This window comes from Odocoileus virginianus, chromosome 6 (assembly GCF_023699985.2).
Source record: "Odocoileus virginianus isolate 20LAN1187 ecotype Illinois chromosome 6, Ovbor_1.2, whole genome shotgun sequence".
NCBI lineage: Eukaryota > Metazoa > Chordata > Mammalia > Artiodactyla > Cervidae > Odocoileus > Odocoileus virginianus.
The window spans coordinates 3416242-3431227 of NC_069679.1; the positions used below are offsets into that span (position 1 = coordinate 3416242).

At 44.0% G+C, this 14986-nt stretch overlaps 1 protein-coding gene across 1 annotated transcript in view; it reads right to left on the reverse strand.

Moving 5' to 3' along the window:
• Nucleotides 1–5897: 5897 nt before the first annotated feature.
• ARSB (arylsulfatase B) overlaps nt 5898–14986 on the reverse strand; it is a 161440-nt gene continuing 152351 nt past the window's right edge. Inside the window, exons 7-8 of the mRNA XM_070468597.1 lie at nt 10682–10804; nt 5898–8512 (exon numbers count right to left, since the gene is read on the reverse strand). Of these exons, the coding sequence (XP_070324698.1) occupies nt 8247–8512; nt 10682–10804 (389 nt within the window). The 3' untranslated portion in view covers nt 5898–8246. The remainder of the gene's footprint in view (nt 8513–10681; nt 10805–14986) is intronic.

Consider the following 14986-nt stretch of genomic DNA (forward strand, 5'->3'; position numbering starts at 1 on the left):
AAACTGGATTTCAGTTCCAACTCTGCTGGCTGTGGGACTTCATGCAAAATACTTTTCAAAATGGTAAAACCATTTACCTCATAATGAGATGTTGCTGAGAGCAATTTGGTAGGCATTGTAAAAAGTCAAACGGTGTCTGGCATACAGCGTGCCCTTAAGCAAGGCTGATTCTTTGCCTTGCCTCAATAATTAGCAAAACATGGCACCCCTGAAAATTGCACAACCCAGAACAAGGCCCATGTGGGCACCAAGGTGGATGGGAGAGGGCTGTGAGGCAGAGAGGAGAAATTTCGAGGCATTCGTGACACAGAGTCTCCTGGGAGGGTGACTTTCTGATCCCTGGGACCTCAGATACAATCCTCGAAACAGAGGCTCAGGGAACTTTTTTAGCTCAAGAACTTCCATGTTGCCTCTTTTTTCCTCCTCTCAGTGTTTATTTCTTCTAAACATTTCATCTCTGTACGTTGCATCTCCTCCAACTTGTTTATTGACTTTCCTGGCTTCTTCCTTTGGTCGGATCCTCTGTGATTTCCCGACTGTATTGCAGAGGAAGTGTATGTTGGTTTCTTCTTGTGTTTATACGTTTATCTCATTTTTGAATGCTTCCCTTGCTTTGGGGTCTCCAGGCACACGAGCAAAACAAACTGTGAGAAAAACAGTGCGGCTGTGATCCTTTTTGGAGGAAATGGCAGGCGGAGAGGACCAGTAGTTACCAGTCAGGTGGAGCATCACCCAGCACCCCTGTGGGGCCTGGGCACACAGGGAACCAGTGGGCCCGCCCTCGGAGAGTTTCCCTGTCTCCAGGCCAGCGTTGCCAAAGTCACAGCCCTGGCACTGGTGACCCTGGATCATTCACTACAAAAATTATTAACTCCTCAATACTCTTTCCTTCCAGGCCAGGAGCAGTTCCTAGAGCTAATTCAAGAGCAATTTATTTATTTACTGAGTACTTACTGTGTGTGTTTAGTAAGAGCATTATTGTATTTTTATGACAACCCATCACATAAGTTTTCCCCTTACCCCAGTGGTTAAAAAAAAAAAAAGCATCCCTTTAAATGATTTATTCTAGTAAAGATTTGTGAATTTAAGGAAAAGCACCACGTTAAGACATGTATTTCTGGGTGGCTCAGTGGTAGAGAATCTGCTTGCCAAGCAGGAGATGCAGGTTTGATCCCTGGGTCGGGAAGACCCCCTGGAGAAGGGAATGGCAACCCACTCCAATATTCTCGCCTGGGAAATCCCATGGACACAGGAGCCTGGCAGGCCACAGTTCATGGGGCCACGAAGATTAGGACACGACCGAGTGATGAAACAGCAGCAGCAGCATGCTAAGACATTCAGCCGTGAGAGGGTCTACGGGAGCCACAGAGATCTGGGGGGGACTGTAAGGCGTCGTGTGCATCCTCCTGGCTCCGGCTGCCCAGGGAGCCATGTCTCTGCAGGAAGGAGTACCTTTGGGCCTCAGTAATAGAACACAGGCAGGTCCCACTGCGAAGGACCCATCTCCTCCTGGATGATGTGGAGGCTGCATATTTCCATCACTTGCATGCATTAAATCCAAATCTTTTCACTCAAGCCCTGGCTTAAGAACCAGGGAAAACCAGATGCCCTCTTGTGAAGCCCCCCAAATGATGTTTTCATACCAAACCAGCACTTTCCCTAACAGATCAGGGGCTCCTCTAATCAAGTGTAAAAATAGTTTGTATAGAGCAAACTCACTGTTCTCATGAGTGGAACAAAAACGAGAAGCACACATTTAAGGTAAAATGAATTCCCTTGCCGGGCACGAAGGAGCTCTGACTGCCCCTCCAGCTCCCTTCTGCCTGCCCAGGACCCTGTCCTCCTCCTGTCTGCTGGGCTCCCGCCTGTGGTCCCCAGTGGGTGAGCCTCCTGAGAGCAGGGTCTGATTCAGTGCCCGCGCACCATCCTGCTGCCATCAGCTGCCCTCGTTCCGGCCCCCAGTACATGGCACAGTGCGGACGTGAATGAGCCCAGCAGCAGAAACTACAGCATCCTGGCCCAAGGGCAATCTAAGCTTTGACTTGATTCATTTAATGTAAATAAACAGTCAATCCTGTGCACCCCGGAGGGGTGGCGCGTGTGTGTTTATGTTTATCCCCTCTGCTTCAAGCCCCTGGTGTGAATAAGAGGCTGGTGCCTACCTCATGATGTCATTGACGGCACACTAGCCCCTCCGTGTCCAGGCCGTCTGTTGGGACCCAGAGAGGGAGGGAGAGGGGGGACGTTATGCTCCTTTAGGGTAACAGTTCTGAGATCATCTACATTTTGCTAATGGGATTAGGATGAAGATTATTATCAGAAAACTAATAAAGGCTATTGCATGAAATACCTTAAGCTCAATGACTGGTACCCTGAGTGAATTAGTTTGGGAATGAAACTGTCTCTTCAGAGCCCTGGCATCAGGCCCAGGGCAGCGTGAGCCCCGCGTCCCTCCTCCGCCTCCTGTCACCTGCTGGGCGGCGCCCACGCAGCAGGGCAAAGGTGAAGGGCGTGTGGCAGGCACGTCTGCGTCAGACCCACGAGCTCTGGGGATCAGTACGGGTGAAGCCAGAGTGAGCAGGCTGGCCCCTCAGCGGCCTGAAAATGAACCCGTCTACCAAACTGAAACTCTTCTGCACTTGGACAAAAAGTAGATTTTAAAGTTTACGTGGTGATTGGGAAGGATAGTTACTACTTGAATACACTTAGCATTGGCTGGAATATTCCTTAAAAATTGTTGAGCTGGAAATAACTTGGCACTACGGAATACAGTGGTAAGCCCCTTGGGGCAGAGGCCACACCCTCAGTTTGTGCCATTTCCTGGTCTCTACCTGCCTCCCCCAGCACTGATCCCGGGGTGGGACTACTTCAGGAAAACCTGGGTAGCAAGTATCAGTTTAGGAAATCTAAATCGATGTACTCAGGTTTTGTGAATAAAAAATCCTAAATTTGTGTTTTCAAAAGTATTCACAAAAGTCTACTTCAAATAATAGATGTCCTCGAAGCACTTAGAATGTTGTTGTTGTTGTTTTTTACAAATGTTTGTATGTTCCAGGTACATCATGGTAACTTAGGAGGTAAATAGGTAGTATGGAGAACATGATGGCACCCCACTCCAGTCCTCTTGCCTGGAAAATCCCACGGACGGAGGAGCCTGGTGGGCTGCAGTCCGTGGGGTCACAGAGTCGAGACACGACTGAGCGACTTCCCTTTCACGTTTCACTTTCGTGCATTGGAGAAGGCAATGGCAACCCACTCCAGTGTCCTTGCCTGGAGAATCCCGGGGACAGGGGGCCTGGTGGGCTGCCGTCTATGGGGTCGCACAGAGCCGGACACGACTGAAGCGACTTTGCAGCAGCAGCAGCAGTGACCTTTGTGCTCTAAGGGCAGGCATTTTTGTTATAAAGTACTTTTAAATTACCATAAAGTGCATCAAGCATACCTCTCAGTGAATTTTTACGTATGGATACACCCATGGAAAGACCGTTAGATTAAGATACAGAGAAGTTTTTGATTCCTAAAAAGTTTCAGGACTTCCCTGCCTAGTCAGTATCCTTCCCCAACAAGGAAAGCACTGAGCTGCCTTCCATCAACAAATTAGTTCTTTTCTCAAAGACTGAACACAGTCTCAGGTTATTTTTAGCACTATTATTTCTCACCCTTGCATTAGAATTCAGTCAGTTGAGAGTCAATCAACTGACATTTATTGAACATCTCCTCTGTGCCAGGCATTGTTCTGGACACTAGGGGGATAAGAGAAGTTAGGGATTATCTACTTCAACCCATCATTTCTCCAGGGGAAAACTGAGGCACAGAAAAGTTTCGATGAGTTGTCCATGGTCATTCTGCCACAAAAGAGCAAAGTCAGATGCTTTTGCTACTCTTCCTCTTCAAACAGCAGATTTGATACATGCATGTGGACTTGATTAGACAATTTATTCTCCAGGAAGCTATCTGTACCATCTCCTCTGTTGCCTGTAGTGGTGGCAAATGTATCCGTACATCTAACACTTCTTTTAAGAGGCAGAGCCTAATTCTTCTCCTCTGTGTATGGGTTGGACTTAGTGACTCGTTTTTAAGGAAGTGAAAAAAGGTGGAGGAGACGGTGCATGCTTTTGGAGACCAGGTTATAAAAGGTACTGCAGCTCCCTCTTTCTCTGGATTTCTGGCTCTGCTGGAAGCTTGGTAGCATGTGTGAGGATATAACTCAGCCCCTGGAGAGGCCCAAAGCGCAGGGAACTGAGGCTTTCAGCCAAGAGCCTTGTGAGTGAGTCATCTTGGAAGTGGGTGCTCCAACTCCAGTCAAGCCCTCAGAGGACTGCTGTTCAGTTGCTCAGTCCTGTCTGACTCTTTGCGACCCCACGGACTACAGCACACCAGACTTCCCCGTCCTTCACCATCTCCTGGAGCTTGCTCAGATTCATGCCCGTTGAGTCAGTGATGCCATCCAACCATCTCATCCTTTGTCATCCCCTTCTCCTCCTGCCTTCAATCTTTCCCAGCATCAGAGTAGCTTTTTGCATCAGGTGGCCAAAGTATTGGAGCTTCAGCATCATTCCTTCAAATGAATATCCTAAAGGGTTGATCTCCTTTAGGATGGACTGGTTTGATCTCCTTGCAGTCCAAGGGACTCTCAAGAGTCTTCTCCAGCACCATAGTTCAAAAGCATCAATTTTTCAGCACTCAGCCTTCTATATGATCCAACTCTCACATCCATACATGACTATTGGAAGAAACATAGCTCTGACTATATGGACGTTTGTCAGCAAAGTGACATCTCTGCTTTTTAATATGCTGTCTAGATTGTCCTAGTTTTTCTTCCAAGGAGCAAGCATCTTTTAATTTCATGGCTATAGTCACCATCTGCAGTGATTTTGGAGCCCAAGAGAATAAAGTCTGTCATTTTTTTCACTTTTCCCCCATCTACTTGCCATGAAGTAATGGGATTGGATGCTATGATCTTATTTTTCTGAATGCTGAGTTTTAACCCAGCTTTTTCACTCTCCTTTTTCACCGTTATCAAGAGGCTCTTTAGTTCCTCTTTGCTTTCTGCCACCAGGGTGGTGTCATCTGCATATCTGAGTTTGTTGATATTCCTCCTGGAAATCTTGATTCCAGCTTGTGATTCATCCAGCCTGGCATTTTGCATGATGTATTCTGAATAGAAGTTAAATAAGCAGGGGGACAACAGACAGTCTTTACGTACTCCTTTCCCAATTTTGAACTAGTCTGTTGTTTCATATCTGGTTCTAACTGTTGCTTCTTGACCTGCATACGCGTTTCTCAGGAGGCAGGTAAGGTGGTCTGGTATTCCCATCTTCAAAAATTTTCCACAGATTGTTGTGATCCACTCAGAGGAATGTTGCTCTGGACAATTGGTTGAATACGATTCCATGAGAGATCCTGAGCCAGAACCACCAAGGTAAACCACTCCTAAACTTCTGACTCTCATATAATGTTGGACACAACAAATCTTCATTGTTTTAAGCTGTTAAATTTGGGGATAATTTATTATATAGCAATAGAAAACTAATACACTCCCTTATTATCACTTTATATTTACTCCCATCCTCTCTTGACCTTCCTCCAATTTTATAGGATAAAATAGGATATTGTGTGTTTTTGGAGGCAATGATGGACACATTTTTTTTCAGCTCTGATATTTTTTGTTATATTTATTTAATAGCCTTTTTCAGTTAAAATTCACATGACACAAAACAGGCCAACACAGTTTTGAAATTGTGGTTAAAAACTATACAATGTAAAATTTATCATTTGAATCATTTAAAGTACAATTCAGAGGCATTAAGTGCATTCATGATGTTGTACAACCATCACTACTATCCAATCCCAGAACCTTTTCATCTCCCAAATGAAAACCCCATACTCACGGCTGACACATTTTCAAAGATAAATTTAATTTTTTGTCCCCTACATCTGGAATAATCAGATAGTAAAAAGGAAATTAAATAAACAAAACCATAGGTAAACCAAGTCAGAAAGAAATACTGTTAATACTTCTAGTGACAGCCTGTGAATCTGTCTACATTCCTGTACAGAATAAGAAAACCCAATGACATTCTATTATGGATAACATAAGATCTCAAGTAAAAGTTTTACCAAAAAATCAGTCCTTAAAATTCCTTTTGAGTCCATCGAGTGCAGAACATCCACACGGTACACAGCAATCAAGGACCTAGGATTGGGAACAGCTGCTGGGAGGACAGCAGGAGGAGAGAACAGGTGTCACGCAGTGATGGCCTCCAATCTTACAGTATTAAGAGTACCTCCACCCCCGGGGTTAGAGGGTCCAGAAGGAACATTGGGCTCAGTTATTCATAATATCTGCCACAGGCTTGAGAGTGAGAGTTAGAAGCACCCTGGCCAGCTGCATGCCGGCCCAGGCATGGGGGGCAGGATGGTAACAGGTGTCATTAGTTCTAGCACCATTTCTTTCCATTCATTGTATTTTAACACAAACTAGTTGTCACCAGAGGATATTGCCGCTGAACTGAAGGATGGCTGTGCCATGACCTATATCGTATTTGGTGGTTTTAGTTTCCAGTGTCCTTTGCAGAGGAGAACTGAGGATTATTGGCAGGAGAGTCCCTTCAGCAGGCATATTTCTTGCCCTTCTCCCTCTGGAAGACATCACAACTTCACCATGGTGTCCTAGACTGCCCAGATATGTGCTCCTATCCCAGTAGGGCAGCTTGAGAACAGAAAAGTGACCATTGGAAGATAGTTATATTCAGCCCAGTACTCAGCTCATTGAACTAGCATCTTCCCTGGTGTGAGACTTTCTCATTTATTCATTTGTTCATTCACTCACTTATTTTTTAAAAAGGTGTACCGAGTGCCTTCCATGCAGTAGGCATTGATCCAGGCATTGGAGATAAGCATTGAATGAAACAGTGGAGTTAATGCAAAAAAAAGGGAATGTAGATTTTGGCCACATTTTCCTGAGTTTGACACTCTTTGAAGCTCATCTGGACTTGTTCATGTTAGTAGGATGTTGGTGGGGCTGAAAAAGAGCTGGAAGATCAAACTGTGTATGCTCTTCCCCCAACCTTAATAAAGGGAGTAAAGCTGAGAAAATAAGAGAAACATGGATATGCCTTCTGTTATTGAGGTCCAGTATCCCACATGCTGGCCATTTCCTTTCTCAAACTGCATACTACTTGCATCATCTCAGGACAATATTATCCTTTCCCAAGGTTTCTCCTCACTTCTAGTGAAGAACAGTGCAACTAAATATATTTTGACACTTAGCCATAATCATGAGAATAAACTCCATGCAACTAGGAAAAAACATCTCCGAGCAGATGACAGAGACCCAGGTACTGCCATGAACATGCCCACAGAGCTAGACTCGCCGTTCTTTCTAGGTAGCCCTCCAGCTTCAGGGTCAGGGGCAGAAGGAAGGCAGGCCTCAGCAGTGTATCAGAGACCAGTGGTGCTCATAGTGGAGAAGCAAAGCAGCCTTCCCAGGCGCAGGATGTCTGAATCAGAGGAAAGGCAGAAAAAGAACCCCAAAGGGCGTAGGGGTAGCTGGCAGTCCAGACAAGATGAGCAACGGTTGGGAAAAACCGGGGGATAAAAACACATTCCTTAATCGTAAAGTCCAAAACTAAGGAGCAGGCATATTGCCAAACTCATGTTAATAATGAAACAAGCCTTATGCTCTGTGACAGGATGAGTGATGAGGTGAGTGATGAGATGCATGAGCGAGGGGTGAACCAAGGCGGGTTATTCACAGGGGATGCCTGAACAGGATCTCTCACAGGCAGGAGAACCCGTGGCCAACAGAACCATTAAGGACTGTCTAACCCTTTCATTTGTTACAAGAAACGTGAGTCACTCCAATAAAACCCGGCTATTGCAGAGGGAAATCTAACATTTGACTTGTGAGGCAAAAAGAACCAGCTGCTCCAGCCTCCAAGACTCAGTAACTTCCTCTTTTAAGTCAAGTTCCCAGCAATCCCGCAGCTCAGGAAAGGGAGGGTGAACCCAGTCACCCTCCCCTCCGGACACATACCCCAGCCAACAGCATCAGTGTTCAGATTTTATCAGCACCTCAATTGCACCAGGGGTTGAAATTAGACAACTCAATGTGATTTAGGAGCAAGAGCAGGGCCAGGGGCACCCAGGCTGGGAGAACAAACGAGACAAGAATCACATGAGTAAAGGCCTGGAGTCCAACTTGCAGAGAGGCTTTCAAGCTGCCCTCCAGGCTGCCTAAAATCCTACATCCAAGGGCCCCAGGCCCCAGTGGCCTTGGGATCGCAGCGGGGGTCTTGTGCCGGGAAGTACACAGGCACTGAGTGTTTCTGGTAGAACTGCAGGCGGGAAAGGAGTTTCTTGACGATGTGGGGATATTCTCTAGACAGGTCATGCCTTTCTTCCGGGTCCCGGTCAATGTCAAAGAGCCAGAGGGTCTTGGCTGGTGGATCCGGTGAGGGTATCACAGAAACATTATACTGAGATGGTGGGGGAAACCAGTGACCACAGCCTGGCAAAGAAACACAACAGTTTATTGGAGGAGAAGCATTGTGGGTAGGCTCTATCTTCAAGGAAGGAGTTTAGGGGATAAGGTTGAGCTAGGTTGTGGGTATGGCCACATTAAAAAAAATGTGGCCCTTGACGCTATGTCTAGATTTGTCCCAGACTCTGACTTCTGGTGCTTTAACTAAACATGTCTCACTGCTTCACAGTGGGACTGGGGCTTCCAGGAAAGAGCATGCATGTGTGTGCATGTGTGTGCATGTTGTGTGTGTATGCACAACTGTGTGTATCTGTGCATGTGTATCTGTGTGTGCATACGTATGTATGTGCAAGTGCATGTGTGTGCATGTGTGTATATATGTGCATGTGTGCACGTGCATGTGTGTATATGTGTGTGCATGTGTGCATGTGCATGTGTGTATATGTGTGTGCATGTGTGCATGCGTGTGTGTACGTGTATGTCTGTGTGCATGTTGTGTGTGCATGTGTGCACATCTGTGCATGTGTGTGTGTGTGCATGTGTATATCTGTGCGTGTGTGCATGCGTATGTGTGTACGTGTGTGTGTACACAGGTGTGTGTGCACATGTGTGTACATCTGTAATGTGTGCACGCATATGTGTGTACATGTGTGTATGCATGTGTTTATCTGTGCATGTGTGCATGCATATGTGTGTACGTGTGTGTATGTCTGTGTGCATGTGCGCATGCACATGTGTGTGTATATCTGTGCATGTGTGCATGCGTATGTATATCTCTCTCTGTGTGCATGTGCATACATGTGTGTATATCTGTGCATGCGTGCATGTGCATGTGTACATGTGTGTATGTGTGCATGCGTGTGTAGATCTGTGCATGTGTACATGCGCATGTGTGTACATGTGTGTATGTCTGTGCGTGTGTGCATGTGTATGTGTGTACATATCTGTGTGTGTGCATGTGTGCACAAGTGTGTATGTGTGTGTATCTGAGCATGCATATGTGTGTATGTGTGTGTATATCTGTGCATGTGTGCATGCGTATGTGTGTACATGTGTGTCTATCTGTGTGTGTGCATGCGTATGTGTATATCTGTGCGTGTGTGCATGCCCATGCCTGTGCATGTGTGTATATCGGTGTGTGTGCATGCATGTGTGCATATGTGTGTCTACCTGTGCATGTGTGCATGCATATGTGTGTCTACCTGTGCGTGTGTGCATGCATATGTGTGTGCATGTGTGTATCTCTGTGTGCATGCACATGTGTGTGCATGCAAGTGTGTGTATCTGTGCATGTGTGCGCACACATGTGCATGCACATGTATGTGCTTGTGTGTGTGCACGTGAGTGTGTGTGTGTGTATCTGTGTGTGTGTACATGTGTGTGTAGCAGGGTTATTTCAGTCATTACAGAGAACTTGGGGGCGGTGCTTGGGGTGGGTACTATTGTCATTTAGCAGTCATGGGCCAGGGATGCTAAAATGTCTTACAATTTACAGGACAGGCACAAACAATGAAGGACTGTCTTCCTGCAAACATCAAAAAGGACCTCATTATAAACACTGCTTAATTGCATCACAGTCTTAACCACATACCATAAAACTATTTAAAACATGTCACCTCAAGGATGTGCTCAGGAGAAGCAACCCCTCCCCACCACTACACCCCTAGTTGAAGATGTCACTTTCAGAGACTGTCTTTGCTAGCTAGACGTATTGTGCTTGCCGGCCACGCACATCTGAAACCCTTCTTTTCCACGAGGCCCTAGAGCTGTGTTTCTCCCTCTCACCTTCACCCCACCTCTACATGCATGTGTGCTGGGTTGCTTCAGTTGTGTCTGACTCTTTGTGACCCCACAAACTGTAGCCCGCTAGGCTTCTCCGTCTGTGGGATTCTCCAGGCAAGAATCCTGGAGTGGGTTTCCATGCCCTCCTCCAAGGGATCTTCCCCACCCAGGGATTGAATACATGTCTCTTACATCTTCTGCATTGGCAGGCGGGTTCTTAACCACAAGCGCCACCTGTGAAGCCTCCTCCTGCCCCAGCACCACCTCAACAGTTAATTCCTAATTTTTAAAAATGTAGGATGAGATTACACCCCTCCCTCTCATTCAGCAGTCCAGAGATGGTGTTCTGTGAAAGGCAGTTATTCTTTGGAAAATCCTCCCAGCTGTTCCAGTGGGAGATGCTAGGCCTTCTACCTGGGTAGCCTGTGAGCAGTTTCCAGTTCTGGTATCTAATGGCAGCATGGATAGATGTGTTGAAGGCTGAATATTCCAGACGGGAAGAATCATCCTTGGCTGGAGCCATGCTGCTCCCAGGACCTGAGGAGAGGGTTTGGGAGAATTGGATCACTGTTATTGGAACGTGTCATTATAAATCAATGTTTTATATCCCTCCTGCAGAACAGTAGCTTTTATTCAACACTGGAGCATAAATGTGTATCCTGCCACAGGAATGAATCTTCTATTAAATATAAACAGAGAGCTCAAGTTACATGAAACATCAGCCATAAACCACCACATATATAAAGGAAATCCCAAAGAGATTAGAACACTAATTCAACCTTAAAACCACTGTGTTCTGCCCATGTACAGATGGCCATCTGCAGACCTGTGTACTGTGACAGCATGCAGGGTTGTTTTTTTGGTACCTTTTGTTTTTGCTATGGCATGATTGAGTTAAATAAATCTGTGTACACTTGTATACCTATGTAGATAATATGATACATTATAAAATGTACATCTTAATGGAGTCTGTCTCAAGTTATTCAAGCATGCCATGATAAATCATACATTCATTTTTTTTAACCCCACTTATGAAATCTAAATGTAAGTGAGCGATGCTCACTATCATTCTAGTATATATATATTATTGGTTGATGTCATATGGTCATGCGTGCTCAGTCACGTCAGACTCCTTGTGACCCCAGGGACTGGAGCCCATCAGGTTCCTCTGTCCGTGGGATTCTCCAGGCAAGAATACTGGAGTGGGTTGCCTTTACCTTTGCCAGGGGATCTTCCCAACCCAGGGATTGAACCAGCGTCTCCTGTGTCTCCTGCATTGGCAGATGGATTCTTCATCACTGTGCCAGCTATACTGTACCCCACTGATATCATGGATTATATTAATTTATACTATTGAGGTTTTATATTAATTGATCATCAGGTTGTGGTGGGGGAGGGGGACACTTGATAGCACCTGCTCCCTCTTTCCCTCTTGAGTTTGGAACCAGTTGAGGGGTAAGAGGCCAGACGGATGGAGCTAAACACATGGACTTTGTTACTGATAAAGCTGGTTGAAAAGAACTTCAACCAGAAGTTCAGATCTGTGGCAGGGAGGCCGTGCTAATGACTGACCCTTGTGTACTGACATATATCCCAGGGACAGGCTGGCTCCAAAATTAGACAGACAAACGGGTCCAAATAGAGCATGCTCAGTTCCTTCTTTTAGATAACTTCCTCCTGCTCCTGCTTGCGGGGAGGAGCAAATAAGGCGCAGAGAGAGACCTGAGTTCTACTCCGGTTGAAGACCCTGGTGAATCCCCAAAGGTAAGGTATGGAGGTTCCCCCCCCTTACCTGTGCATGTTTAAACATCTCACCTTAGCACTTCACTGTGTAATTATTACTCTGCTTTAAATTCACATTTATCTGTTACTTTTCAAATATGGTCACAGCAATTACCTGGGGTGCACCTCCAAAGTCTGCCAGACTCCCCATCCGATGCCTGAGAGCCGCAGTGGGTGACGTGTCTGTAAAGGTGCCCTCGCCACCACCTGCCCAGCATCACCTTTGTGTGATCCAGGACTGGAGCGTGCCCTCCACCCCGCCTGAGCCAGACTTCTGTGCTGCAGGCGGTTTAATGCCACATGGGGAACAGGCAGAGCGTCCCGTCCGTTTGTCAGATGGCAATGTCACTGGAGAGGCGTGCTGCAGACTGAGCCAATAAACGTCGCTGGTTTCAGACCTGCGGCCCTAACAGTCAGCACCAACAAATCATCAGCACCAAAGAGGAGCTCTTTGGACTTCTTGCCTCTCTGTCTGCTCGTGGCTATGCTGGCTCCAATACAAATGGGTGCTTCTAGAGATCAAGGTGTGTGAGGATGTCTACTTGACTGTAAATTCCATGGACAGAGAAGCCTGGCAGGTACAGTCCAGGGGTTGCAATGAGCCAGACACAACTGAACACACACACACACACACACACACACACACCATAGAAACTACATTCTTAATATACAGACTGGTAGAACTGTGAGCCCTCATAATCTACTGCTCGCTTGTATATAAAAACCACATTTTGATAACAAAGAATGTTAAATAAAATGAGGACGCTTTGTGAACATAAACAAAGGAAGGAAATTTAGCTATTTCAGCTATACTTATATACATTCACTTTTAAAACAAACAGGAACATAAAATATCTAAACAATAAATAAGTCTAAGGCTAAATTATGAATAAATAAGTCTACAACTAAATGACAAAAGATACTGTTATCTCAACTTAGGTTTTATTCATTGGGAGAAATTTTTTAAAAAAGCAAACTACAAAGAATAATATAATGAACATCCTGTGAGCTGTCACTCAGAATGAATAAATATTAACATTTTGTCATATCTGCTTTCTTCTTTCAATTAGAGAAGCAGTACAATGAAGATGAAGTGACAGATCCCTTTTCTCCATCTTCAATCCCCGTCTCTTCACCCATTACCCCAGTGGCTGCTGCTATCAGGACTTCAGTGCATCTTTTAGCCATTTAAAGATACAGTAACAGATACATGTGTCAAGGAATATTGCATGGTAGTTCTATACTTCAGAAATGTACATGTATGTGTTATGCTACATCTATTTTGCAACTTGACTTTTTTATCCACTACTGTGTTTTTTAGAGCTCAGAGATTATGTATATATGTATATGTATGCTTATTCCTTTTAATTATTTCCTATTTCACTGCATAAAACAGCACATTTTGTTTATGCATTCCCCTTTAATAGGAATTTAGGTTATTTTACTTATTTATTTATTTTTGCTATTAGCGTTGACCCTTCACAATTATGGGTTTGAAATGCATGGGTCCACTTATACCCAGATTTTTTTTTTCAAGAGTAAATACTATAATACTACAGAATCTGAGGTTGCTTTAAACCACATCCAGCATGTTATGTCCCTCTGGCAGTGTTTGAGGGTTTCAATTTGTCCATAGATTTGTCAACACTTATTACTGCCTGTCTTTTGTTACAGCCTATTGGGTATGACATTTTATCTCATTATGGTTTGGATTTGCATCTCCCTGATGACTAATAAAGTTGAGCATCTTTTCATGTGTTTGTTGGCCCCTTGTATATCCTCTTATTTGGGGAAAACTATATTCAGATCCTTTCATTATTTAGTTGTAAGGGTTCTTTATATATTCCAGATACAAGTCCATCCTCAGGCGCAAATATTTTCTCCCATTCTATGGACTGTCTTTTTCACTTTCTTGATGGTGTTTTTTGAGGCACAAAAGGTTTAAATTCTAATGAATCCCAGTTTATCTAATTTCTACTGTACTGTTTATGCTTTGTGTCATATCCAGAAAATCATTGCTTCATCCAAGGTCATGAAGATTTACATCTATATTCTCCTTTAAGAGTTTATAGTTCAGTACTTCTGTTTAGATCTTTGATTCACTTTGAATTATATTTATATGTGGTGAGAGGTAGGGGTTCAGTTCCATTCTTTTGCATGTGGAAATCCATTGTGTCTGCACCACTTGTTCAAGAGACTATTATTTCCCGAACTAATGCTTTTGACATTCTTGTTGAAAATCAGTTGACTGTAAACGTAAGAGTTTATTTCTAGACTCTCAATTCTATTCCACTTATCTATATGTCTACATTCTTAAGTCAGTATCTTGATTATTGTAATTATTTGTAGTAAGTTTTGAAATCAGGAAGTTTGAGTAGTTCAATGTTTTTGGTTTTTTTCTCCAAGATTGATTTGGTTGTTCTGAGTCCCTTGAATTTTTTTTTTTTTATGAATTTGAGGATCAATTTCATCAATAATCTGCCAAGAGTCAGCTGGGATTTTGTTAGGAAGTGTATGAAACTCATAAATCAATTTAGAGATTACTGACATCTTAATATATCATCTTCTAATCCATGAACATGGGATATATTTTCATTTATTTAGGTCCTCTTTAAGTGTTTTACAGTTTTCAGAATATAGCTTCTGTACTTCTTTTCTTAAATTTACTCCTAAGTATTTCATTCCTTTCAGTGCTATTGCAAATCAACTATTTTCGTAATTTCATGTTTGATTTGTTCATTGCTACTGTATAGAAATACCGCTGATTGGTATACATTTCTCTTCTATTGTGCAACCTTGTAGAACTTGTTTATTAGTTCTAATAGTTTTTTAGTTGACTCCTTGGGATTTTTTAAATACAATCTCATGTCATTTACAAATATGCATAGTGTTACTTCTCCCATGTCAACTTGAATACCTTATTTCTATTTTTTACCC